A 25,525-nucleotide genomic window follows, 5' to 3' on the forward strand; every position below is an offset into this window, starting at 1 on the left:
AAAATTAAAAACGATAAGATCCTACGGTGGAGGATCGAACTCTCCACCAACAAGTACGATATCATGTACCGACCGGGGAAGCTCAACGAGCCCCCAGATGCCCTGTCCCACGGCACGTGTGCCAGCGCGCAAGACGACCGCCTGAAAGCTATCCACAATGACCTCTGCCACCCGGGAGTCACCCGGCTCGCCCACTACGTCAAAGCCCGAAATCTGCCTTTCTCCACCGAGGAGGTAAAAGCCATCACCAGGGATTGCCCGATCTGTGCGGAGTGCAAACCGCACTTTTATAGACCAGACAGGGCCCACCTGATAAAGGCCTCCCGGCCCTTTGAACGCCTGAGCATCGATTTCAAAGGGCCACTCCCGTCGACCAATCGGAATGTGTACTTCCTAAACGTCATAGACGAGTTCTCCCGCTTCCCCTTTGCTATCCCGTGCCCCGACATGACCTCCCACACAGTCATTAGGGCCCTGCACAGCATCTTCACCCTGTTTGGTTTCCCCAGCTATGTACACAGCGACAGGGGTTCGTCCTTTATGAGCGACGAGCTGCGTCAGTACCTGCTCGACAAGGGCATCGCCTCGAGCAGGACTACCAGCTACAACCCCAGGGGGAACGGGCAGGTGGAGAGGGAGAACGCGACGGTCTGGAAGGCCGTCCTACTGACTCTCCGATCCAGGAATCTCCCGACCTCCCATTGGCAGGAGGTCCTCCCCAACACGCTCCATGCTATTAGGTCCCTCTTATGTACTGCCACCAATCAGACCCCTCACGAGCGGCTATTTGCTTTTTCCAGGGGCACTACCATGGGGGATTCGCTCCCAGCATGGTTGAAGACACCGGGCCCGGTTCTCCTCCGGAAGCACGTCCGGACCCACAATACTGACCCACTCGTGGAGAGAGTGCTCCTACTCCACTCAAACCCCCAATACGCGTTCATAGAATACCCTGACGGCTGTCAGGACACTGTTTCCCTCCGGGACCTGGCGCCTGCAGGATCCAATTCTGACATCACTACCGCCGAGGCGCCCCTCACACTATACCCCACCCAACCCCCCGTGCCCGGCGCCCCCACGCCTGCAGGTTCACTGCCCGTGCTCCGTGCCCCGCGCCTATGGGTTTCCGCCGCTCCCCGTCACGTCGAACCAGTCGGGTACGAAGCTCGGACTGAATCACCCCCGGAGTCCGCCATGGTACCCTCGCCGACCGCCACCACCCAGCCACCAGAAGAGGCTACAACCCGGTGCTTCGTAGATCTCAGAGGACGACTCGACCGCCGGACCGACTCAATTTGTAGACCCATCACCCCCGCTGGACTTGATTTTTTTACATGGGTTGAATGTGGTGAATCACAATCCTAGTAATTCACACTGTGTTATATTGTATGTGTTGTGTCTCTGTAAGCTCGGTATACGAGCAGTTGCGCGGCTCTGCCCATAGGGGGAGATGAGGAGTTTGTACTGGGCTCCACCCTTGGCTCCGCCCATGGTTCCGCCCATGGCTCCTCCCACTAACTGGAAGTATAAACATCTGCAGTTGTGAGCCTGCTGCCAGTTCATCTCATCGCAGGCAGGCTCAGTTGTAAGACTATTAAAACCACTGTTCACTTCCAACCACGTGTCTTGTGAATTGCTGGTCATATCACGCTGCTGATGATTTTAATGCGTTCACGTCTTCCTGGCAACATCAGCAAGCTGACCTGGGGAAAGCCTGAGAATGTACCCAAAGCTAAGGTAGAATAGAAACCCAGTGAGAAATGGTCACACCCGAAACCTACCACAGAATTGCCAGTACACTCAATTAATGACCAAAACCCAGCAAAAACAGTGAGAAAAGTCCAGCCCTGTGAAAATAGGCTCAATATCCTTCTTACACAGAACAAGGTACCATCATAACAGCGAACTGATTAACAGAGACCTGAATGAAGCTCAACCTCCTGACATCACAATTAAATATGGTGCATGACCTGAAGACGCCCAAAGATGAAATAAAGAAACATGTCATGAAAGTACATAAAACAGTGCAGCTACATGATAATGTAGAAGTATAATATGACTATTCCTAAATTCAACACAGCATAAATTTAAACTAGTTTTTATCAATGTAATGGCTCACCGCATGTTATTGTTGTGTTGTGCTATTACAGCCCGAAATGGCCTCAGCCATCAGTGATAAATTTTGATGGATGGAAAAGTGCACCATAATAATTCATTTCAAGCTTCTCTAAAATGAAGGGTGATTTGATAAATATTGTGACTGAGAATGAATATGAAAAAGTAGAGGGTCTCTCACCAGCGACACTGCAGTATGACAATTGATATGAAGGATTGATGATACAGCAAGTGATCCGATTATCTTGCAGAGAAATGAAAGAATGCAGGAGAATCACTATCACTGGTGTGATAATGACCGAATTCTCCTTTCCAGATTCTAACTGCTCCCGCCAGCGGAGAATCAGGACAGCATCCCACTTGCGGTAGGAATGTCGCCAGAGTGGGATTCTCATGGCTTGGTCCATGCAATAATATACATGGCGCTGGACAAGCCGATTTCCTTGCAGTCACTGGGGTTGGCACACCATTCCCAACGGGTGCCCGATCGCAGTGTCCAGGGGGACTCTCTTCCCCCACAAACGCAAATGTTGAGCCCACGCTAACAAGGGGAGTTCCCCCAACCCATCATCAGGAAGGGCAGCCTTCCTCCCCCACCACGGAAAAAAACAGGTCAACCCCCCCACCCCTCCACACCTTGCACACGCGAGAGTAACCCGACCCCCTCAGCCCCCACCCTTTCTGCGAGGGAGTGAACCTATTTAGCTGCTTTGAAGTGGTCAGCAGCTGTCAATCATAACAAGAATGTTTATAAACATTGTGATTAGAATCAATGGAGGGTAGTTCAGAGGTATTCCAGCAGGTAGGGAAAGATAAATAAACAAACCTCCTGGCAGCTGTGTTTAAACCATTAAACTGTCAACTGTAGCCAAGTTATAGTTACCGCACTGTAAAATTGCATTTCAAAGGATTTCAGGGGATTTGGTGCCTTTTCAAGTGTTGTGGGCTTTCTAGGAATGCTCTGACACTTCAAAAAGCAGCAGTTTCAAAAGCATAGGACTGAGGGAAGGGAAAGTGTTCCTGGCTTGATTCTTCACTGCACTGTCTGGTCTGCTCATTAGCTTTCAGGCAAAGCAGTTCAGAGTGAGAAGGCTACTTCAGAGTTCAAACAGGTCAGACTAGGATGAAGATCTTGAACAGCGGGCTGTCCACGATCACTAAGCCAAGACTGATCTTCCAGTTGCCCAGGGCTGGAAGGGCAGTCCAGACATGAGACCTCCATCCCGGGGAAGGGTCCCACGGTCAACCACGTGCCTGACCCGACCCAAGCCTCAGGGCCCTTTGGGGACCCTCCTTGTGCAGCCTGGCAGCAGCAGAGGAGCACATGAGCAATGGGCCCAACTCTTGACTCCCCACGATGTGCCCATATCACCAGGACTGCGCTTGGCAATACTTGCCCCAAAGCCAGCCTGGAAGAGCTCCCACTGTGGGGGGGCGGGGGGGGGGGGGGGGGGAGCATAATGAGGGTGGGTCTTCCAGCTTGTTTCCTGCATTTTAATGAATGCAAATCAGTTTTTGCAACGCGAGCAGGAAGCCCACTATGGCTGGTGGGAGGGGACTGGAGCCTGAGGACAGGTCTGCCGCCTGGCACTGAACAGGTTTTTGGCTTGGCACAGGACTCTCCGCCCATTCGGGGTTCCCAATTTTAGAGGTGGGGAATGGAGATACCCGGCCACTCTGTTTACTGTGTCAGCAGCAAAAATGCACATGTCCTTTGACAAAGGTTTGACAAAGAGACATCTGGACTCAAAACATTAGCTCTTTTCTCTCCCTACAGATGCTGCCAGACCTGAGATTTTCCTGCATTTTCTCTTTGGTTTCAGATTCCAGCATCCGCAGTAATTTGCTTTGATCCAGTCTATAACTGTTAGTATAGTATTTGGTAAATGATCTGGTAATTCATTGATCTGGATTTTGTTTTAATGATGGTGAAACCGTTAGCTTCTGTTCTTGTGCAGTTAAACCTCTTTGCCCAAAGAGTGGTGAGGATGTGGAGCTCACTGCCATGGGGAGTGCTTGAAGCTAATAGTGTAGATGCATTTAAGAGGAAGCAAGGTAAGCATTTGAGAGAGAAGGGATTAGAGGGTTACAATGAGGGATTTAGGTAGGGAAAGCTGGGAGGAGGATCAAGTGGAACATATAAACACCTGGATAGACTGGTTGGGCTGAAGGGCTATCCTATGTAAATTAAGAAGTTGCTGCCAGTGATCCTCTGCTCCATCTCAGGATATGCTGTTGATGTACTCACTGATTTCCATCTTTAAAAGCCATTAAATTGATGAGAACTTACATTTTATATTGCAATTTCACTGCTTGAAATCCCTTAAAAAAATATGCTCTCTAAAATTTAATTAAAAATTAAGGGAATCAGTCCCTTTTACTTCTTGGTTTGCTGCTTGTGAGAATTCTTCAATGTGATTGGCTGCTTACCCTGTTTGATGATATTACATTTCTTTGACTTGGGGTTCGATTCAAATTAACATTGAGGAAGATGGAATCTGCACCACTGGGATCATTAGATCTTTGTGGGTGGTTTTCTCTGAGGTCAGAGGTGAACATCATTCCTTCATTGCTGTATAGAGAATCTGAGCCATTATGTATTACCTTAGGAGGTCTGATGAAATACAAATATGAAATTGTGTTCAGCCGGCTGCTTCATTCATAAATATGTTTCAGTATGAGATGCAACTAACAAATAATTGTTCTATTTCTTACTGAGAGAACTTGTGCATTGGGCTCACATAATCTTGAAAACATAAATGTTTAACATAAAAATAATAGGGGAGACTTGCTTGGTAACTCTACTCCCCGTAAAGCTGTCAGAAAAAGAGACATAAAAGTTTAAATAAAGTTTTTGAGGACAATGAGATCAAAGAAACATCGGCTGGGAGTTTCCATATGGGAGACAGTTCTCCGCCAGAGCTGAATCACACCTGATTTGCGTTCTTGCTGGGAACCATGCAGATTTATCAATGGTGAGGATTGCGCGGGATTCCCCAGTGAATCCCGCTATCTGGCCACCATTTTGAGCGGGCGGCCCAATAGCGAGGCCCAGCAGTTGGCCCCCCTCCCCTGAAACGCAACTCAGCTGCCACCTCCCCCCAGAATTTTCAAGGTGAGCCCCCCTCAGAACAGGGGTGATCCGCCCCACACAAGACACCCCAATTAGAAAGACCCCCACCAGGGACCCCCCGATTTAAAGAAACCCCCCCACCAGAGATCCCCCCCCCCTGATTAGACACCCTACCAGACACCGCCAATTACAGAAACCCCACCTGAGACCCCCACAAATACAGAGAATCCCACCGGAGATCCCCTAATTAGAGACAGCTCACCAGAGACTCCCAATTACAGAGAACCCCACCAGAGACCCCCAATAAGAGCAACGTGTGCCTGAGAGCTCCCGTAAAAGAGACCCCTGCCTGGAAGCTAGAGAGCAGGCCAGACAGAAGCCATGCTTGCTTAGGCATAGGAAGCAGCATCTATCAATTCCTAGAAAGAGAAAACCAGTCAGCTGGGTTTAGACCCCCTCAGATTTTAATCTGCAAAACTTTCATTCATATCTGTGTGAAATTCCTTTCACTAGGCTGTGACCAACAGCATCCACACACCAGCTAACTGCACTGTTTTCTCCCTTCAGGTTTTAGTGGCTTTTAAGTACCCAGATGTGAAACATCTAACTGTGATTGACAGCTCCTACACCACATCAAAGACAATTAAGTGCTCTCACTTATTCTTTTTCTCTGCAGAAAGTACTTAACTGTCTTTGATGTACAGTAAGAAGTCTTACAACACCAGGTTAAAGTCCAACAGGTTTGTTTCAAACACTAAACCTGTTGGACTTTAACCTGATGTCGTAAGACTTCTTACTGTGCTCACCCCTGTCCAACGCTGGCATTTCCACATCATGTGTTTGATGTGGTCTAGGAGCTGTCAGTCACAGTTAGATGTTCAGAAACATTGAGGTTAGTTTCACAGCTGGGTGCTTCAAAGTCCATGGCCGGGATTCTTCGAAATCACGGCCAAGTGTTGACACCGGCGTCAAAACCAGCGTGAGCGACGCCGGCGTCAACGGGCCTCAGGCCCAGTCATTCACCGCTTCCTTGGGGGCTAGAATGGCGCCGGAGAACTGTGCGCTGCTCCAGCACCGAAAGCCGGCCCTACACGACCAGCGCGGGTTCGCGCATGCGCGCTATGGCCGGCGCGGTTCCGCGCATGCGTGCCATGCCCGTCTCTGCGCCAGTCCCCGGGCAACATGGCGAAGCCCTACAGGGGCCGGTACGGAGGAACATAGCCCCCCCTCCCCCTCAGAATGAGCACGCTGACCGATGGGTAGCCCTCTATCGCGAGGTTCCCCCCCCCGAGTCGGATCCCCCCTCCCCCAACCAGGACGGCCCCCACAGCCAGAACGGCAAGGTCCCGCCGGGTGGGACCACATGTGAATCACGGCAGCGGGACTCGGCGGGCACTCGGCCTGTCTAGCGCGGCGAATCACCGCCGCGTCGACTGCGCACGCGCAACTGGTGGGTCCACGGAGAATCGCGGAAGTACCGGATTTCCGGCATGAACGGCTATTCTCCACCCCCGAGCCGGGCGTGATTCCGGCGCGGACGGTCGGAGAATCCCACCCAAAGTTCCTACATTTTGTGGCCATCTGAACAGGCAAAAATGTATACCCAAAAAAATCTGAACGCTGGGTGACACAAATTGATGTGATTGAGCTTCAGTCTTGGTCCTTAAAATTTATTTCTGGCGGTTGGTGATTTTTTTATTTGAATTTTCTCGGTGAGAGCCATAATGCATTTTATGCATCTCTGAATGCTTAATAATGGCATCAGAATCTCTGACATTTAAAAGAGGAAAGAATCTTTAACTCAATTCAAATTCACTTTATTGTTGATACATTTTTTAAAAATTACATAAAAATGAATAATAATAATAAAAAGACCCTATCACAGATCTCTAAATTCAATTAAATATGCATATAAAACTATTCCAATATATTGAAATAATCAGTCAGTGAATCCCACGCTGAGTGCATATCTTTATCCATATATCAAATCCCTGTTAAACGTTCTTACAGAGAAGGGCCCAAATGTATTCAGGAGTTGATTTGCCCTGCCTCTGAGGGGTTGTCACCTTTTCTCTGAATGCAACCAGCAGTAATCCTGAAACAAGGGGGTGATTCTCATTGTTTATGACACTCTTTCGTCAAAATTCTTCAGCAGAATTCATTGAGAAAGATCTGCTCATCAAACACCCTCTCTGCCTGGTTCACTAGTGTCTATACCCTTTGGTCAGGGTTATCTGTTCCTCAATCTAAGTGCTCCCACCAGCGGAGAATCGAATGGTCCCCGCTGAGCACTTGGTAAAGTTTTTTTTGGAAATCAGATTTTGCATGCCATTCCATGGCGCTGGGATCTGCTTTGCCACTGAGAGTGGCAGGAGCTAATCACTCAGATAGGTCCCGCACCGCTGAGATTAGAACACCCTTTTTAAAGGGCGCACCAGTCTCAATTAGGTGCTGCAGCATCCCCCCCCCCCCCTCCCCCACCACGCATCACTGGCAGAACACCACCCCACACTAATCTCTGACAAGGCACCCCCTCATTTCCCCCCTTCATACCCCTCCCTTTGGCAGTGCCAGCCTGGCACCTTGTAGTCCAAGGGGTGGCAAGGTGGTACGTACTTTCCCACCATAGCTGCCAGGGTACCAAGGGGGCTCCTTTCTGGGAAGTGAGGATCAGGGGGGCTTGTGCTGGGCTGGAGAGGCTCAAGCTGGGGGTCTTCACTAGGATGGGCCGCCTTTAGCTGCTCTCCCCATCTGCAGCCTTTAAACCCATTAACAGTTAGTATGTAAAAGTTAAAGTTTGCCCACAATAAAGTGAAAATGTTCTCATCTGCACTCATAAATCCCTTATGCAGTATGTAAGTAATAAAGTTTTCTCATACTAAGGTGAAAGTGATCCCATCCACGCCCCTAAACCATTTAAAAATTCTGTCAGCGTGTCAATTTTAAAGGTCTGTAAATTGAAGGTAAAAGTTGTGCCTTTAAAGTGGTGGAGGCCTTTGAAGTGGTTTTCACACAGTTAATTTAAGTGCCTTCGGAAGTATTGAAGGCAGTGCGTATGGTTAGGAGACTGAATGCTTTGAACTGAATCATTTATATTGATATTCACACTTCATTACCTGCTAAAAGCAACGTGATTGACAGCTCCCTGGAACTTCAAAGCACAGATTCAGATTGTTTATTTTTATACCTTTGCAGGGGTCTATTCAGGGTAGCAGCTGTTTCTCAAACCACATATTGTTTTGAGTCTGCCTTTATGTTGCCGAGGAAAGAGCAGCTGTAGTGGCTGCCCCTTACGTTCCCGTGTTTAGGGGTGCAGATAAGGGGCGGGATTCTCCGATCCCCCCCCCAGCTGGTCAGAGAATCGCCCGGAGCCGGCGTCAATCCCGCCCCCGCTGTGTCCCGAATTTTCCGCCACCGGAGATTCGGCGGCGATTCTCTGGCCCGCAATGGGCCGAAGTCCCGCTGCTGTCAAGCCTCTCCTGCCGGCGGGAATCAAAACACCCACCTGACCGACGGGATTGGCGGCGCGGGCGGGCGCCGGGGTCCTCGCGGGGGGCGTGGGCCGATCTGACCCCGGGGGGGTGCCCCCACGGTGGCCTGGCCTGCGATCGGGTACCACCGATCGGCGGGTGGGCCTGTGCCATGGGGGCATTCTTTTTCTTCCGCCCCTCCCCCTGCGCATGCGCTGACGTTAGCAGCCGCTGACGCTCCGGCGCATGCGCGGACTTACGCCTGCCGGCGAAGCCCTTTCGGCCCCGGCTGGCGTGGCGCCAAAGGCCATTCACGCCAGCCGGCGGAGCGCCAACCACTCCGGCGCGGGCCTATCCCCTCAAATGATCCCCCGCCGGGTAGTGGAGAATCCCGGCCCTTTCACTTTATTATTGGAGAAGTGTATTTATGAGATAATGATGACTGTCTAACTTGTATAGGGGGGGGGGGGGGGGGGGGGGGGGGGGGGGGGCGGCAGCAGTAGTTAGCCTCACGGCGCCGAGGTTCCAAGTCCGATCCTGACTCTGAGTCACTGTCCGTGTGGAGTTTGCACATTCTCCCCGTGTTTGCATGGGTTTCGCCCCCACAACCCAAAATGATGTGTAGAGTAGGTGGATTGGCCACACTAAATTGTCCCTTAATTGGAAAAAATGAATTGGGTACTCTAAATATATAGAAAAAAAGAAAAATAATTAAATTGTATAGGGTTCAGATGAGCACATTTTCACTTTATTGTGGGGAAATTTGGACATACTGACTAACTGTTTAATGGGTTTAATTTCTGCAGATGGGGAGAGCAGCCAAAGGAGCCCCATCCCAAGGAAAACCCCCGACCCGAGCCCCTCCAGCCCAGCACCAGCCCCCCTGTCCTCCATCTCGCATGAAGGATCACCCTCAGCACTCTGACAGTAATTGTTGGGAGTGTACTTACAACCTTGCCACCCCTCGGACCGCAAGCAGCCAGGTCCACGCTCCTCTATACTTGCCCCAATTCACACCAGCGGTACTCTCGGCTGGGGGAGCATCTCACCTGGCTTCTGAATGGTGCGTCCTGCCCACCAATGACATGCAAAATGGCTCTAGTGAGCTTGTTTTACACCAGTTGTAATGCTCAGGTACATGCCAATTATATCTGCAGGAAAGTTACCAATGGCAAGATCAGCATAGATTTTGGTGATTCTTCAGTGTTTTTCAGATCAGGGGTATTCTTGCCCTATACTGAAACTGGGCTGGATTCTCCCAAAATGGGACTATGTGCCCACGCCGGCGAAAAAAGCGCTGGAATTTTACTCTGGAGTTTGCAATGAAGAGCAGCCAATAAAATGCCCTGCAGGGGGCTAGCAGGGACCCAGAATAATTCATGCAGCTTTAGCTGCAGACATGGCTCCCCGTACTTCCGGCTTTGAGTCCGCGCATACGCAGGGCGACGGCCTCCAGCGACCGCAACGAGCACCATGGCGGACTCGGATCGCGGAGGCAGATTGAAAACATAGACCCCCCCCCTCCCGATCAGCTGCACGCCCGAGGGTCTGACCGAGCAGATATTAACCCTGGCTGCCTATAAGCCCCCCCCCCTGCGTCTAATCCACCCACCCCCCACCAGGGTGGCCGCGGACTGGGTCCGTAGCCGCCACGCGAGCAATAGCAGGTTAGTTCCAACCAGCAATAGCAGGTTAGTTCCAACCAGTAATAGCAGGTTAGTTCCAACCAGCAATAGCAGGTTAGTTCCAACCAGCAATAGCAGGTTAGTTCCAACCAGTAATAGCAGGTTAGTTCTGACCAGCAGTAGCAGGTTAGTTCCGACCAGCAATAGCAGGTTAGTTCTGACCAGCAATAGCAGGTTAGTTCCGACCAGCAATAGCAGGTTAGTTCTGACCAGCAATAGCAGGTTAGTTCCAACCAGCAGTAGCAGGTTAGTTCTGACCAGCAATAGCAGGTTAGTTCTGACCAGCAATAGCAGGTTAGTTCCAACCAGCAATAGTAGGTTAGTTCCGACCAGCAATAGTAGGTTAGTTCCGACCAGCAATAGCAGGTTAGTTCCAACCAGCAATAGCAGGTTAGTTCCAACCAGCAATAGTAGGTTAGTTCCAACCAGCAATAGCAGGTTAGTTCCAACCAGCAATAGTAGGTTAGTTCCAACCAGCAATAGCAGGTTAGTTCTGACCAGCATTAGCAGGTTAGTTCTGACCAGCATTAGCAGGTTAGTTCCAACCAGCAGTAGCAGGTTAGTTCTGACCAGCATTAGCAGGTTAGTTCTGACCAGCATTAGCAGGTTAGTTCCAACCAGCAATAGCAGGTTAGTTCTGACCAGCATTAGCAGGTTAGTTCTGACCAGCATTAGCAGGTTAGTTCTGACCAGCAATAGCAGGTTAGTTCTGACCAGCAATAGCAGGTTAGTTCTGACCAGCATTAGCAGGTTAGTTCCAACCAGCAGTAGCAGGTTAGTTCCGACCAGCAATAGCAGGTTAGTTCTGACCAGCAATAGCAGGTTAGTTCCGACCAGCAATAGCAGGTTAGTTCCAACCAGCAGTAGCAGGTTAGTTCCAACCAGCAATAGCAGGTTAGTTCCGACCAGCAATAGCAGGTTAGTTCTGACCAGCAGTAGCAGGTTAGTTCTGACCAGCAATAGCAGGTTAGTTCTGACCAGCAATAGCAGGTTAGTTCTGACCAGCAGTAGCAGGTTAGTTCTGACCAGCAATAGCAGGTTAGTTCTGACCAGCAGTAGTAGGTTAGTTCTGACCAGCAATAGCAGGTTAGTTCCGACCAGCAATAGCAGGTTAGTTCCGACCAGCAATAGCAGGTTAGTTCTGACCAGCAGTAGCAGGTTAGTTCTGACCAGCAATAGCAGGTTAGTTCCGACCAGCAATAGCAGGTTAGTTCTGACCAGCAGTAGTAGGTTAGTTCTGACCAGCAATAGCAGGTTAGTTCCGACCAGCAATAGCAGGTTAGTTCCGACCAGCAATAGCAGGTTAGTTCTGACCAGCAATAGCAGGTTAGTTCTGACCAGCAATAGCAGGTTAGTTCTGACCAGCAGTAGCAGGTTAGTTCCGACCAGCAATAGCAGGTTAGTTCTGACCAGCAGTAGTAGGTTAGTTCTGACCAGCAATAGCAGGTTAGTTCCGACCAGCAATAGCAGGTTAGTTCCGACCAGCAATAGCAGGTTAGTTCTGACCAGCAATAGCAGGTTAGTTCTGACCAGCAATAGCAGGTTAGTTCTGACCAGCAATAGCAGGTTAGTTCTGACCAGCAATAGCAGGTTAGTTCTGACCAGCAGTAGCAGGTTAGTTCTGACCAGCAATAGCAGGTTAGTTCTGACCAGCAATAGCAGGTTAGTTCTGACCAGCAATAGCAGGTTAGTTCTGACCAGCAGTAGCAGGTTAGTTCCGACCAGCAATAGCAGGTTAGTTCTGACCAGCAATAGCAGGTTAGTTCTGACCAGCAGTAGCAGGTTAGTTCTGACCAGCAGTAGCAGGTTAGTTCCACGCCGTCGGGAACTTGGCCAGTCGGGAGCGGAGGATCGCTGGGCTGGCCTCTATCAATGGGCCCCCCAGCCGCGCGGAGTACTCCGCGATCACACTGATTCTCTTGTCCCAGAGAATCACCGGACCGGCGCCGGGCCCAATTTCGGCGTGAAATTGGATTCTCCGCCACCACGCTGAACCTGATTTTGGATCGAGGTTGTAGAGAATTCAGCCGTCTACCTTTCTCAGCTGTATTTAACCACATTTCTATTTGACAAGAGTGTCTGATATTGAATGAAAGAATGGCAAAACATCATCCACATTGGTAAAGACATAGCTATTCCCTCACTTGTGTACTTAATGTCATCCATCACATTCCATTTTATTTCTTATGATAAGACAAATGACCTACTAATCAGCAAATCCTGAAAGAAATGCCAATGTGACTGGCAGGTCAAAGTACAAATGCTCAGGCATGGAAAGTTGGTGGCAGGTGGGAATCAGGCAATGGTTGAGATTTTCACCCCACAATTGAATAATTTGATCACTGACAAGGTTACATTAAATTTTATGAAAGAACCAGGAATTAATTAGAACTAACCTTTGAAAAATATACACTAACACTAAATCAATACATTATATCCACTTCTGGAGACCACTGATTTGGGATGGGTTTATCGCTGCAAAGCTAAATTTTATGATGTGCATGGCAAAAATCATCCAAAATTCAAATATCCCATGGTGGAATTAAGAAGGTGGAACATAGTCAATATAAGTAAACCAAATTAAAAGAAAGTAAACCAATCAAGAATTTGTACCTGATTGACATTTGCGTCCATTGTGTGGTCATCTCTATCTAAAGTTTGTGTTGCATACTTTGTGGCAGGCTTTGTATCTTGTTTTGTCACTTTTTGATTTCTTTTTTCAGCTGCCTGCTTGATCCTGGGCTGCATGATCTTCCCAGATGGCTGGGATTCAGATGAAGTAAAGCGCATGTGTGGTGAAAAAACAGACAAGTACACACTTGGTGCCTGCTCTGTTCGCTGGGCCTACATTCTGGCTATTATCGGAATCCTAGATGCACTCATCCTTTCGTTTCTGGCATTTGTCCTAGGCAACAGGCAAGATGGCTTACTGCCTGAGGACTTCAAAGTGGATACCAAAGGTATGATTTCTTTTCGCAGTCATATTAAACCACTAAGAATTATAAAGATTATTTTATGCCATTGACCCGAATAGATATGTTAAGCATGATTTGTATCCTCATGAAAGAAAATCTCAAATCTACAAATACCCATTCGCTCAATTCTGAAAATTAATTGATTCTTCACTGAAAATATTTTTTACATTTTGTTTTAAAGGTCCAGAATATATATCCATTAATTTTATTAACGTATTTAATAATATTAACAAAGGAATAAAATTGTAGTTCAGAGCCTAGAACCTCTGAGCATTAGATTTTAGTAAGGATTTGGAAGTAATATATGCTTTGATGCGAGCTAATTGCATTCATTATAACATGTATTTCCACACTTTCAGAGATTTCTTCAAAAGGATGTTTTGTTATTTTCATGTCTTTTTGGAAGACGAATTTGATTTCTGAATAATCTAGATCAAACCCATGTGGTTGCACTGTGCGGTTGGAATGTTGGTTGTGGTGTCATTCTCCTACGCTGATCACTGATTTATGATGAATTTACCAATTTTTGTTTTAATCCATTGACAAAGTCTTCCTATCACTTGGGCTGATTGATCTGTTTGGAATCAATACCTAGTATTATGTTCTGAATGGCAGGTTTAATTCATATGGGAGGTGCCTATAAAGTAGACTAAGCAATGTGAAAACACTGCCTTCTAAATGTGTGGATGGGCCCAGTCGGTTTTCAAATCTGTATATTTATGCAAAATATTGATTGCAGATAAAAACTGCCAAAATGGTCTAAACACATATCCTGGAAGTGCAAAGTATGTAGTAAACATGATAAATATTCGGGTCCCACTTCGGAAAGTAATAAATTAAAATGCAGACTAAAGATATAGGGCTGGATTCTCCCAAAATGGGACTATGTCCCGACGCCGGCCTAAAAACGCTGGAGTTTTACTCTGGAGATTCCTGGGAAAAAGTGAAGTTGATTCAGTGACCTACAGGGGGCTAGCAGGGTCCCAGAGTAATTCACGCAGCTTTATCTGCGGATACGGGCCCCCGCACTTCTGATTTTGAGTCCGCACATGCGCACAGTGGCGGCCTCCAGTGGCCGTGCCGAGCGGCATGTCAGACTTGGACCGCAGAAGCAGACATAGAAATTAGAGTCCCCCAATCGGCCGCGCGCCCGAGGATCTGACCATGCGAATATTATCCGCGGTCGCCTTTAAGACCCCCACCCCTGTGCCCGATCCCCCTGTCCCCCACCAGGGCGGCCGTGGACTGAGTCCACATCCGCCTCGTGAGCATCCAAACTGGTAATAGCAGGTTAGTTCCAGGAATTCAGCCGGTCGGGAGCGGGGGATTGTTGGGCTGGCCACTGTCAATGGGCCCCCAGCCGCGTGGCGTACTCCGCGTTCCCACCGATTCTCTGGTCCCGGAGAATCGCTGGATCGGCGCCAGGCCCAATTTCGGCGTGTAATTGAATTCTCCGTCCCCACATCAAACGCAATTTCGCCGTGGGCTGCGGAGAAACCCAACCTATAGAACTTCTTTCTTCAAAATGTACAGAAATTTTCTTCCAGTATCATTAAAATTATAAAAACATGGGGCGGGATTCTCCGTTGCCCGTTGCTGATATTGTAATCAATGATCGGGCGGAGAATCGACTCCGACGGCCAAATCGGTCAGCCATGCTCAGCCCCCTCGGAAATGGCGTAATCGCGCCATTGCAACAGCGTTGGCGCGTCATTGGCCAGCCCTCCCACGATGCCCCACCCCCGATGGGCCGAGTTCCCGACTGTGCGGGATCGTGTGGTCTCAGTGGTCAGGAACCCAGCATGGTGGCTGCGGACTGTGTAAACAGCCGCCATACTCGGCCGGGATCCATGCCGCTGGCAGGGGTGGGCTTCCGTGAGGGCTGGGGGACTGGTGGGGGGTGGCCAGGAGGTAACTTGTGGGGTCGTGGATAGCTGGTCGGGTCCACGCACAGCCGGCGCCATGTTGCATGGCGCGACCACTGCAGGTCGTCAGCCGCGCGCATGCGCAGCCCGGGACTTGGCCATTTTCCGGCCATTTTCGGGTTGGGAGCCGGGAGTTTCACCCAGCACGATTGTTTCATCGCAAACCTCCCGCGAATTCTCTGTTTGAGCCAGACCTTAGCCGCTGAAACAGAGAAACCAGCCCATGAACTGAGGAAAGACCATTCAGCCCATCGACTCAAGTCAATGCCTTTTCTATAACCAACTTTAGCAGTGATTTCAACCAATTCATTTAATCTTCTGAAGCAAGGTTTTGCAATTTTTAAAATGTGTTCATTAATGATCAGACTTTGGAATGCAGATCTAACTTTTCATCCTGTCTCCCAAGCCATTTTAAAATAAAATTATATTTCTTATTTATATTGATTGTGTAGAGCCTGTGGTCCACAACAATATTTTGCTTTCCTTCAGTTGCAATCAAACTCACCTCTCCCAAGGTGATGAGCTTCTATAACTAATTAATTCCCGAAGGTGTACCTGCATTCAGCCTTTCAAGCCTGAGGGTTTAGGAGAAGTACTATAACCAATCACTTGATTTAATTAAATTCTATCTGTCTCTGGTATGATGTCCGGCTTGTGCATAAAGAACATACAATAAACCAAATTGTTTCTAATCAATTCAATAATGATTCAAGGGCTCTGATAATATTTTGATTACATACTTCTTTCACAGAAAGCATAGCAATTAGAAATTATGTTATTTCTGAGTAATATAGAAAAATACATTTGTACTGATGCCAAACTAAAGTTATCAAAGAGGATTTTTAAATCCATTAATGTGTGTGATTACTTTAGTCCTTGCTTATTTGCTGAAATTTTTAGTAGCATTTTAAGTCCAGCGATTGAAACTCTGAATTGCTGACATGAAACGTGAGTAAAGGATATATTGAAAACTAGAGTAGATTATGATAAGTGGCACCTTCTTACCTCTATTTTTGGCCATAGGAGAAGAACAGTAACGAAAGATTAGTTTAATACTTCAGTTTAGTTGTCGGCTCTGATAGGCCTTTTGAGGGTAAACTTTCTGATCAATAACACAAGATTTTAGGGTGCAATGTGGGCGTTAGTGATCCACTGGCTGGATCTGTAGTGATCCTTTGAGTGTTTGTGGGTAAGACCAAAAATGAAGTTATGATGTTATGCACCATGGTTTACATCAGTTTAGCACAGTTCCATTCTGTCCAGGCAGTCCTTTTGCCCAGGGACGTAAGGAACTGAGATGTTTACATTGTGAGTTTTAGAAGCCCATTAAGGAGATTGCCAGGCCACACTTGCACCATTTTGTGTAGGGGGTTTTTTTGTTTTGATTTTTCCCTGTTGTCACTTTAGTTTTTCTGGTGTCCTGGTGTCTGTTGTGCTGCAGTTTCTTACTGTACAAATGTCCAATATTGCTGCAATTATTTTCCCAATGGGAATTATCCTGCAGCTGGGTTTTGAAGGAAAAAAGAGGGTGAAGGGAGCCATGTCAGTCTGCACCAGAAGTGCTTTGCGCCCATCTGATATATTCCACATCAGGGCCTTTGGACAGAGGGTCACAAACCTCCATTAGTTACAGAAATAGTGTCTGCAGCGACTACAATTTCTAAAGTATTCTGTGCTGTCTGAACTAAACTCCAGCCCTGTCATAGGAATAGCATTGCTGGCTGCTGCTGAGGTCACAACGAACCTTAGTTCTGATGCTTTAGGCTGGTTAGGCTTCCACTGGGGACTTTGTCAACAGCTACTCAGTTATCCATAGATGTGTTAAGCAAGTGACCCATGTGGAACAATTTCATTTATCTTCCTTATAGAGAGCCAACAACAATATGGAAAGAATTCAATTCTATGAACTGGCAGGACTTCTGAATATCCAGGGGGTTATAGATTGTGGATATACATGCTCCCTTACACAAAGCTGTTATTCATGGAAATAAGATGGTTTTATTCTCTCAGTGTTGAATTCATCTGCAATCCAGACTAGTTTATGCAAATTAATACTTGCTTGTCAGTCATACATTATAATGCCTTCATTTTAAAAGAATCCAGCATATCAACAATATTTCACTTATCAGAGCAACTCTCAGGGCGGCTCATTAGCATTTGAGGCTTTTTCTGGAGTCATTTATGACAGGGGGTTTGACAGTCCCGGATTCCATCTGAGCAGAGGAATAATGCTTTGCTGAATTCACAAGAATTATCATTGAGCCTATCGTTGAAACAGAGCTTTGAGAACTTTTTGTTTGACCTGGGGGAGTCCTGCAAGGAAAGGACAAGCAAGGTTTCATGGATTATTTCTGCATGCTGCACTCTAGACACCTTTGCTCTGCAATGATGCATCTTCATGGGGGGTCCTGGAGGAGCAAGGCCCACAAAAACATAAAGTGGGCAGCCAGGAGGAGCATGCAGGGGCAGCAAAGCAAAATCCAACAGCACTTCAGGGTAATTGGGCAAACACTCCACAGAAGATCATCCGATAGCTTGGAAATGTGACCACTGTGTTAACAGTCTTGTTTACAGTTTTCCATGTCTTCAGAAAATATATATGAATCTGCACTTCTTTAAATCATCAATCCAACTAACAAATATCGCATTAATGCCCTCCACTGAACCAGGTTCACAAACTATTTCAAGAATGCTCAAATGCACTGTTTTAGTGCACCAGAATTTTATTTTCAGACATAAAATTACACAAATCACAAAACAGGCCATTTTGCTTCGAAGTCCACGGTGGCGTTTAACCTCCATGCGCAGTTTAGTACCTATATCTCTTTATTCCTCCATTTCGTAAAACGGTCTGGCACATATAGGGTTAATGTGGGATTGAGTACAATACTGCCCATAGAGAGATGTGTGAGAGGCACATGACCTGCACCCAGGGTCAGTTGTGTGTTGGACAGAGTTGTGTGTACCAGCAAGCATGGACCCAGTTCTTGGCTTGTATCATTTACTGTATATTTGTAAATAGTTCCAATATTTCTAAATAGTTCCACAAACTAATAAAGACTTAGGGTGGGGGCAGCACGGTGGCTCAGTGGGTTAGCCCAGCTGCCTCACGGCGCTGAGGTCCCAGGTTCGATCCCGGCTCTGGGTCACTGTCCGTGTGGAGTTTGCAAATTCTCCCCATGTTTGCGTGGGTTTCACCCCCACAACCCAAAGAAGTGCAGGGTAGGTGGATTGGCCACGCTAAATTGCCCCTTAATTGGAAAAAATTAATTGGGTACTCTAAATTAAAAAAAAAGAAAAAAAAAAGACTACGTGCATGATTCTCCGGCCTTGTAACGCTCTCGCTCAAGTGAAACGAGGCCGGTGAATAGCGGGAGAGGCAGAAAACGAGAAACAGGCCAGGCACCAAACAGTTTGCGATGCAACTGCCCCCTCTCGTGGGCGAAATTGGGTACTCACCGTAACATGGCGAGAAACCAATTATCACCACTTCGGCCTCATTTCCATACAATGAACGAGGGCGACCCCATATCTAGCGGTCTCCTGTCGTTCAGTGGCCTCCCCAGCAAGTGGTCACACTGGCCCCAATTGGTACTCCTTTTTACAAATGTGAACCTGACGGAACAGCTTCTGTGGTGAGCCAAGGAGGTGAGTCGCCATCTTTGCTTACAGGCAAAGAACCCAGGGCTGCTTTGGGTGGGGGACCCTTGGCTGGGGTGAGACATCATAGGAGAGGGGGAAGTGCTGCGGGGGTAACCAGGGGGGGAACCACTTGCGGCAACACCACCATGCCAACCCCTGGATCGTTTCTCTGTTCCAGGGGCAACCCTGTCCCTGCCCATCAGCCTCAAGCCCCAACGGACACCCATAACCCTCGCTGATGGCCGAGGCGTCTGGCCATGTGGCTGAAGGCTATTATAATAGGGAATTGGCAATCTTGGGAAAGTGAGCACGTCACACATCCCAAGTTGATTCCCGTAAGTGGGTTGGCCATATAGCATGTTGGGAGTCATTGCCTAGCATCCCAATCACACCTTGATGCCTGGACACTGTGCCTGAATATTGAGGGAGGCAACACCACACACGCAGCGGCCATCATCCGCACACCCAGGGGATGGGATACAGCTCCGGGGACATGTCCATGGCCAGAGGGTGCCACAGGGTGTGGGAGATGCCTGGAGAGATGGGCCAAGGATTTGGAGGTCAGCCCGCATTGCGGAAGAAAGTGACAGAGGCATCACAATGGTGGTGCACAAGGGTGTTTAATGTGTTTTACAATTGCCCACTCCCCCAGTGGTGCTGCCATCTGCACCCTTCCCCTCACCCTCAGTGCCCTATGTGATCCTCAACGTGCTTGGCCCTCCGAGCTCTACCACTATGTCTAAGTGTCTCCCCAGGACGAACATCGGAGGTGGAGGCAGCCGGCTGCTTACCACGTCCCGTGACCTTCGATGTCCCTGGCGGGTGTCCTGTGGAGGCTCTGGGGCCGAGGATGCCAGTGGCACATGCACAGCGGTGCTACCGTGTCCCGTGTGCTGATTTCGAGATGCAGCCTCATCAGAGGGGTGGAACTCAGGGAGCTGGTGGCCACTGTCGCCACTCCATGGGATCGGGTCCGAGTTAGCACCCCCGCCACCTGATCAGTTCCCATAAGGCCCTAGGGTTCAGCTTGGGATGGATGGGCAGCTGGTTGGATCCCCGGCTGGCCCTGCATCATCTGGCTCTGCCAGCCCAGGCAGTTCCCCATAGTCTGCACCATCATGTCGATGCCCTCGTCGATGTACAACAGGCTCAACATCAGGCTGGGATTCAACTGGGTCCTGGGATCCAGCAGCCCTCCGACTGCTGTCCCCCCTGAGGCTTCCTGCTTCCACCTAATGTGCAGCAGTGTGGTGCTCACCAGATTGTGTCCCAGAAGCCTGTCCACTAACATGTCCCACCGAGGTGTGTGTACCTGCGCTGGTGGAGGGTGGGATGACAGCTGTGCCGTGACTAACGGTTCGATCCTTGGAGTTCTCCTCCGAGGTGGTCTCCTGGGAAGCAGGAGAGGGTGCCCGGAATGGGTTGTTGCGTCGGCTGGAGGATCTACGATAGAATGGACATGTGGTCAGTGAGAGGGATGGGTCAGTCAGTAAGCAACAACAACTCACGTTTTTTTAAGAAATAATTTTTATTCAAATTTTTACAAAATATCAATAACAAAATAAATACCAAGAAAAGAAAGAACAACCCCTCCCCCATGTATACAAAAAAGAAAAATAAATTAACGCCCGTCATTAGCAATGAACAAATATACACGTCCCTTCAGCCCAAAACAAAGAAACGAACCCCCTCGCATCCTTCCACTGAAGAAGAATCCTCCGCCATGCTACTAGGGACGCAAAGGCCAGAATGCCGGCCTCTTTCGCCTCCTGCACTCCCGGCTCCTCTGCAACCCCAAATATTGCGAGCCCCCAGCCCGGTTTGACCCTGGATCCTACCACCCTCGACACCGTCCTTGCTACGCCCTTCCAAAATTCCCCCAGCGCTGGGCATGCCCAGAACATATGGGCATGGTTTGCTGAGCTCCCTGAGCACCTAATACACCTGTCCTCGCTCCCAAAGAACCGGCTCATCCTAGTCCCGGTCATGTGAGCCCTATGCAGCACCTTAAACTGTATGAGGCTAAGCCTCGCACAAGAAGAGGAGGAGTTCACCCTTTCTATGGCGTCCGCTCACGTCCCCTCCTCAATCTCCTCACCCAGCTCCTCCTCCCATTTACCCTTCAGCTTCTCCACCGAGGCCTCGTCTACCTCCTGCATCACTTGGTACGTTGCCGAGATCCTCCCCTCTCCAACCCACACCCCCAAGAGCACCCTGTCCTGGACCCCCCGCGGCGGCAACAGAGGAATCTCTGCCACCTGCCGCCTGACAAATGCCCTTACTTGCATGTACCTAAAGGTGCTCCCCGGGGGGAGCCCGAACTTCCCTTCCAGCTCACCCAGGCTCGCAAACTTCCCGTCTACAAACAGGTCCCCCAACCTCCTAATAGCTGCCCTGTGCCAACTCAGGAACCCGCCGTCAATTCTCCCCGGGACAAACCGGTGGTTCCCCCATATCGGGGCCTCCATCGAGGCCCCCACATCCCCCCTGTGCCGTCTCCATTGCCCCCAAATTTTGAGGGTAGCCGCCACCACCGGGCTCGTGGTATACCTCGTTGGAAGGAGCGGCAGTGGCGCCGTTACCAGCGCCTCCAGGCTCGTGCCCACACAGGATGCCATCTCCATCCTCTTCCATGCTGCCCCTTCCCTGTCCATCACCCACTTACGCACCATCGCTGCGTTGGCAGCCCAATAATACCCACAGAGGTTGGGCAGTGCCAGCCCCCCCCTATCCCTACCCCACTCCAGGAACACCCGTCTCACCCTCGGGGTCCCGTGCGCCCACACAAACCCTGTAATGCTCCTGTTAACCCGCCTGAAGAAGGCCTTCGGGATAAGGATGGGGAGGCACTGGAACAGGAACAGAAATCTCGGGAGCACCGTCATCTTGACTGACTGTACCCTACCCGCCAGAGACAGCGGCAGCATGTCCCACCTCTTAAACTCCTCCTCCATTTGCTCCACCAGCCTTGTGGGGTTAAGCTTATGCAAGGCCCCCCAGCTCCTGGCCACCTGGACCCCCAAGTACCTGAAGCTCCTCTCCGCCCTCTTTAGCGGGAGCCTGCCAATCCCCCCCCCCCCCCCCCCCCCTTCCTGGTCCCCGGGTGTACAACGAACAGCTCGCTCTTCCCCAAGTTGAGCTTGTACTCTGAGAAATCCCCAAATTCCCTGAGAATCCTCATCACCTCCGACATTCCTCCCACCGGGCCCGCCACATACAACAATAGGTCATTCGCATAGAGCGACACTCGGTGTTCCTCCCCACCTTGCACCAGCCCCCTCCAGTTCCTCGACTCCCTCAGCGCCATGGCCAGGGGTTCAATTGCCAGCGCAAAAAGCAGGGGGGACAAGGGACACCCCTGCCTCGTCCCTCGGTATAACCGGAAATACTCCGACCTCCTCCTATTCGTGGCCACGCTCGCCATCGGGGCCTCATATAACAGCCTCACCCACCTGACAAACCCTTCCCCAAACCCGAACCTTTCCAGCACCTCCCACAAGTACCCCCACTCAACCCTATCAAAGGCCTTCTCCGCGTCCAACGCCACCACTATCTCCGCCTCTCCGTCTATCGCCGGCATCATTATAACATTCAAGAGCCTCCGTATATTAGTGTTCAGCTGCCTCCCCTTCACGAACCCCATTTGATCCTCATGGATAACCTGCGGAACACAGTTCTCTATCCCCGTGGCTAAAATCTTCGCCAACAGCTTGGCGTCTACATTTAAGAGTGAGATCGGCCTGTATGACCCACACTGCAGGGGATCCTTGTCCCGCTTAAGGATCAAGGAAATCAGCGCCCGAGACATCGTCGGAACCCCCTTCCCTTGCCTCGTTGAAGGTCCTAACCAACAGGGGGCCCAACAGGTCTGCATACATCTTATAGAATTCGACCGGGAACCCATCCGGCCCCGGATGGATGCTTCCTATCCCTTTGACCAGCTCCTCCAGCTCAACCGGCGCCCCCAGTCCCTCCACCTGTCCCTCCTCCACCCTCAGGAATCTCAACCAGTCCAAGAAGCGCCCCATCCCCCCCTCTTCCGCTGGGGGTTCGGATCGATACAGTTCCAGATAAAAGTCCCTGAAGACCCCATTAAGACCCCCCTTCGCACCACATTCCCTCCCCTATCCTTAACTCCACCAATCTCCCTGGCCGCATCCCGCTTACGGAGCTGGTGCGCCAGCATCCTGCTCGCCTTCTCCCCATATTCATGCACCGTTCCCTGTGCCTTCCTCCACTGAGCTTCCGCCTTTCTGGTGGTCAACAAGTCGAACTCAGCCTGGAGACTACGCCGCTCCCTCAGCAATCCCTCCTCTGGAGCCTCCGCGTATCTCCTGCCCACCCTCACCATCTCCCCCACCAGTCTCTCCCTCTCTCTCTGCTCTCTCCTCTCCCTGTGGGCTCGAATGGAGATCAACTCCCCCCTAACCACCGCCTTCAGCGCCTCCCAGACCGTCCCCACTCGGACCTCCCCATTGTCATTGGCCTCCAGGTACCTCTCGATACATCCTCGAACCCGCCCCCTCACCACCTCGTCTGCCAGCAGCCCCACCTCCAAGCTCCAAAGCGGGCACTGGTTTCTCTCCTCCCCCAGCTCGAGGTCCACCCAGTGTGGGGCATGGTCAGAAATGGCTATCGCTGAATACTCAGCATCCTCCACTCTCGCAATCAGCGCCCAACTCATAACGAAAAAATCAATCCGGAAATAGGCCTTATGCACACGGGCGAAGTATGAAAATCCCCTGTCTCTCGGCCTCGCAAACCTCCATGGATCCACCCCTCCCATCTGGTCCATAAACCCCCTCAGCACCTTAGCCGCCGCTGGCCTCCTCCCTGTCCTGGATCTGGATCGATCCAGTGGCGGATCCAGCACCGTGTTAAATTCCCCCCCCCCATTATCAGGCCCCCCGCCTCTAAGTCTGGAATCCGGCCCAACATCCGGCCCGATTTTTTGCATCCAGCCCCGAATGAAACACCTGGCCTACCCATCCCTTCCTGAATCTAACCTGATCCGCGACCGTCAGGTGCATCTCCTGAAGCATGGCCACATCCGCCTTCAGCCCCTTCTGGTGCACAAACACGCAGGGCCCGTTTGACCGGCCCGTTCAGTCCCCTCACATTCCAGGTTATCAGCCGGATCAGGGGGCTACCTGCCCCTCCTCCCCCACCGACTAGCCATTACCCTTCCTCAGCCCGCCACGTGCCCGCGCCCCCCGCTCAGCCCATTCCCCATGGCAGCAGACCCCCATCCCGACCCCCTCTACATACTCCAGCTCCTTCTTGGCCATTCCAGCAGCAACCCGGTACACCCCCCCCCCCCCCCCCCCCCCAAGCTAGGACCCCCCCTAGCTGCGTTGCTCCCTCCATTGCACTCCTGCAGGTCTGCTGACCCCGGCTGCTCCCGCCACTCCAGCGTGGGGCGTCCCCTCCTCCCCAGTGTCCACCAACAGGCTTTCCTCCTCCCCCTCCCGCTCTCAAGCGGGAAAAAGCTCCGCTTCCCAGCTCCGGCCCTGCCCCCTTCAACCCTTACCTGCCCGACCCCACCTCCTCTACAGCAGCTCCCTTTACCGGCCGGTCCCTTCGCGGGGCCCCCACCCCCCTTCACACCATCAGCCCCCACACTGCAGGTCTGCCCCCCTCCTCGAGCCCATCCAACAAACCCAAGCAGAAAACAGTGCCCCACCCGCCCTGAAAACAACAAAGAACCAACATAGAACCAACATTAAACAGAGAACCCCCCCTCAAATATAACAGTTACATGCAGGCCCCCGCACCCAGCCCTCAGTTTGAGTCCAACTTCTCGGCCTGCACAAAGGCCCACGCCTCCTCCGGGGACTCGAAGTAGAAGTGCCGGTCCTTGTAGGTGACCCACAAACGCGCCGGCTGCAGCATGCTGAACTTCACTCCCTGTGCAGCACCGCCTTCGTCCGATTGTACCCGGCCCTCTTCTTTGCCACCTCCGCACTCCAGTCCTGGTAGATCCGCACCACCGCATTCTCCCACCTGCTGCTCCTCTCCTTCTTGGCCCACCTGAGCACACACGCCCGGTCAGCAAACCGGTGGAACCGCACCTGCACCGCCCGTGGCGGCTCATTCGGCTTGGGTCTTCTTGCCAATATTCTATGGGCCCCTTCCAGCTCCAGGGGCCCCTGAAAGGACCCACCTTCCATCAGCGAATTTAACATGGTGGCCACATAGGCCCCCATGTCTGACCCCTCCAGCCCTTCCGGAAGGCCCAGGATCCGCAGATTTCCCCGCCTCGGCCGGTTCTCCATCTCATCGAACCTCTCCTGCCATTTTTTATGGAGCACCTCGTGCATCTCCACCTTCACCGCGAGGCCTCGTCCTCTCTTTCAGAGGCCTTTTGTCGGATCTCTCGGATCGCCACCCCCTGGCCGTCTGGGTCTCCAGCAGCTTGTCAATTGAAGCCTTCAGCGGCTCCAGCAGTTCCGCTTTAAGCTCCCTGAAGCAGCGCTGGAGAGTCTCCTGCTGTTCCTGCGCCCACTGTCTCCATGCCTCCTGGTCTCCGCCCGCCGCCATCTTGTGCTTCTTCCCTTGCTTCTGTTTTGGCGCTGCAACCACTTTCTTACTCGCCCCACTCCTGGTCCAGGCCATATACTGCTGGGGAAATGTTGCTGGC

General features: G+C 50.7%; 1 protein-coding gene across 2 annotated transcripts in view; it reads left to right on the forward strand.

Moving 5' to 3' along the window:
- The window catches only part of lhfpl3 (LHFPL tetraspan subfamily member 3), a 352,207-nt gene that overhangs the window by 263,823 nt on the left and 62,859 nt on the right, over positions 1 to 25,525 (forward strand). For both annotated transcript variants that reach the window (XM_038811597.1, XM_038811598.1), the window contains exon 2: positions 13,067 to 13,303. In XM_038811597.1, the coding sequence (XP_038667525.1) occupies positions 13,067 to 13,303 (237 nt within the window). The remainder of the gene's footprint in view (positions 1 to 13,066; positions 13,304 to 25,525) is intronic.

This window comes from Scyliorhinus canicula, chromosome 11 (genome assembly GCF_902713615.1).
Source record: "Scyliorhinus canicula chromosome 11, sScyCan1.1, whole genome shotgun sequence".
NCBI classification, from domain to species: Eukaryota; Metazoa; Chordata; class Chondrichthyes; order Carcharhiniformes; family Scyliorhinidae; genus Scyliorhinus; species Scyliorhinus canicula.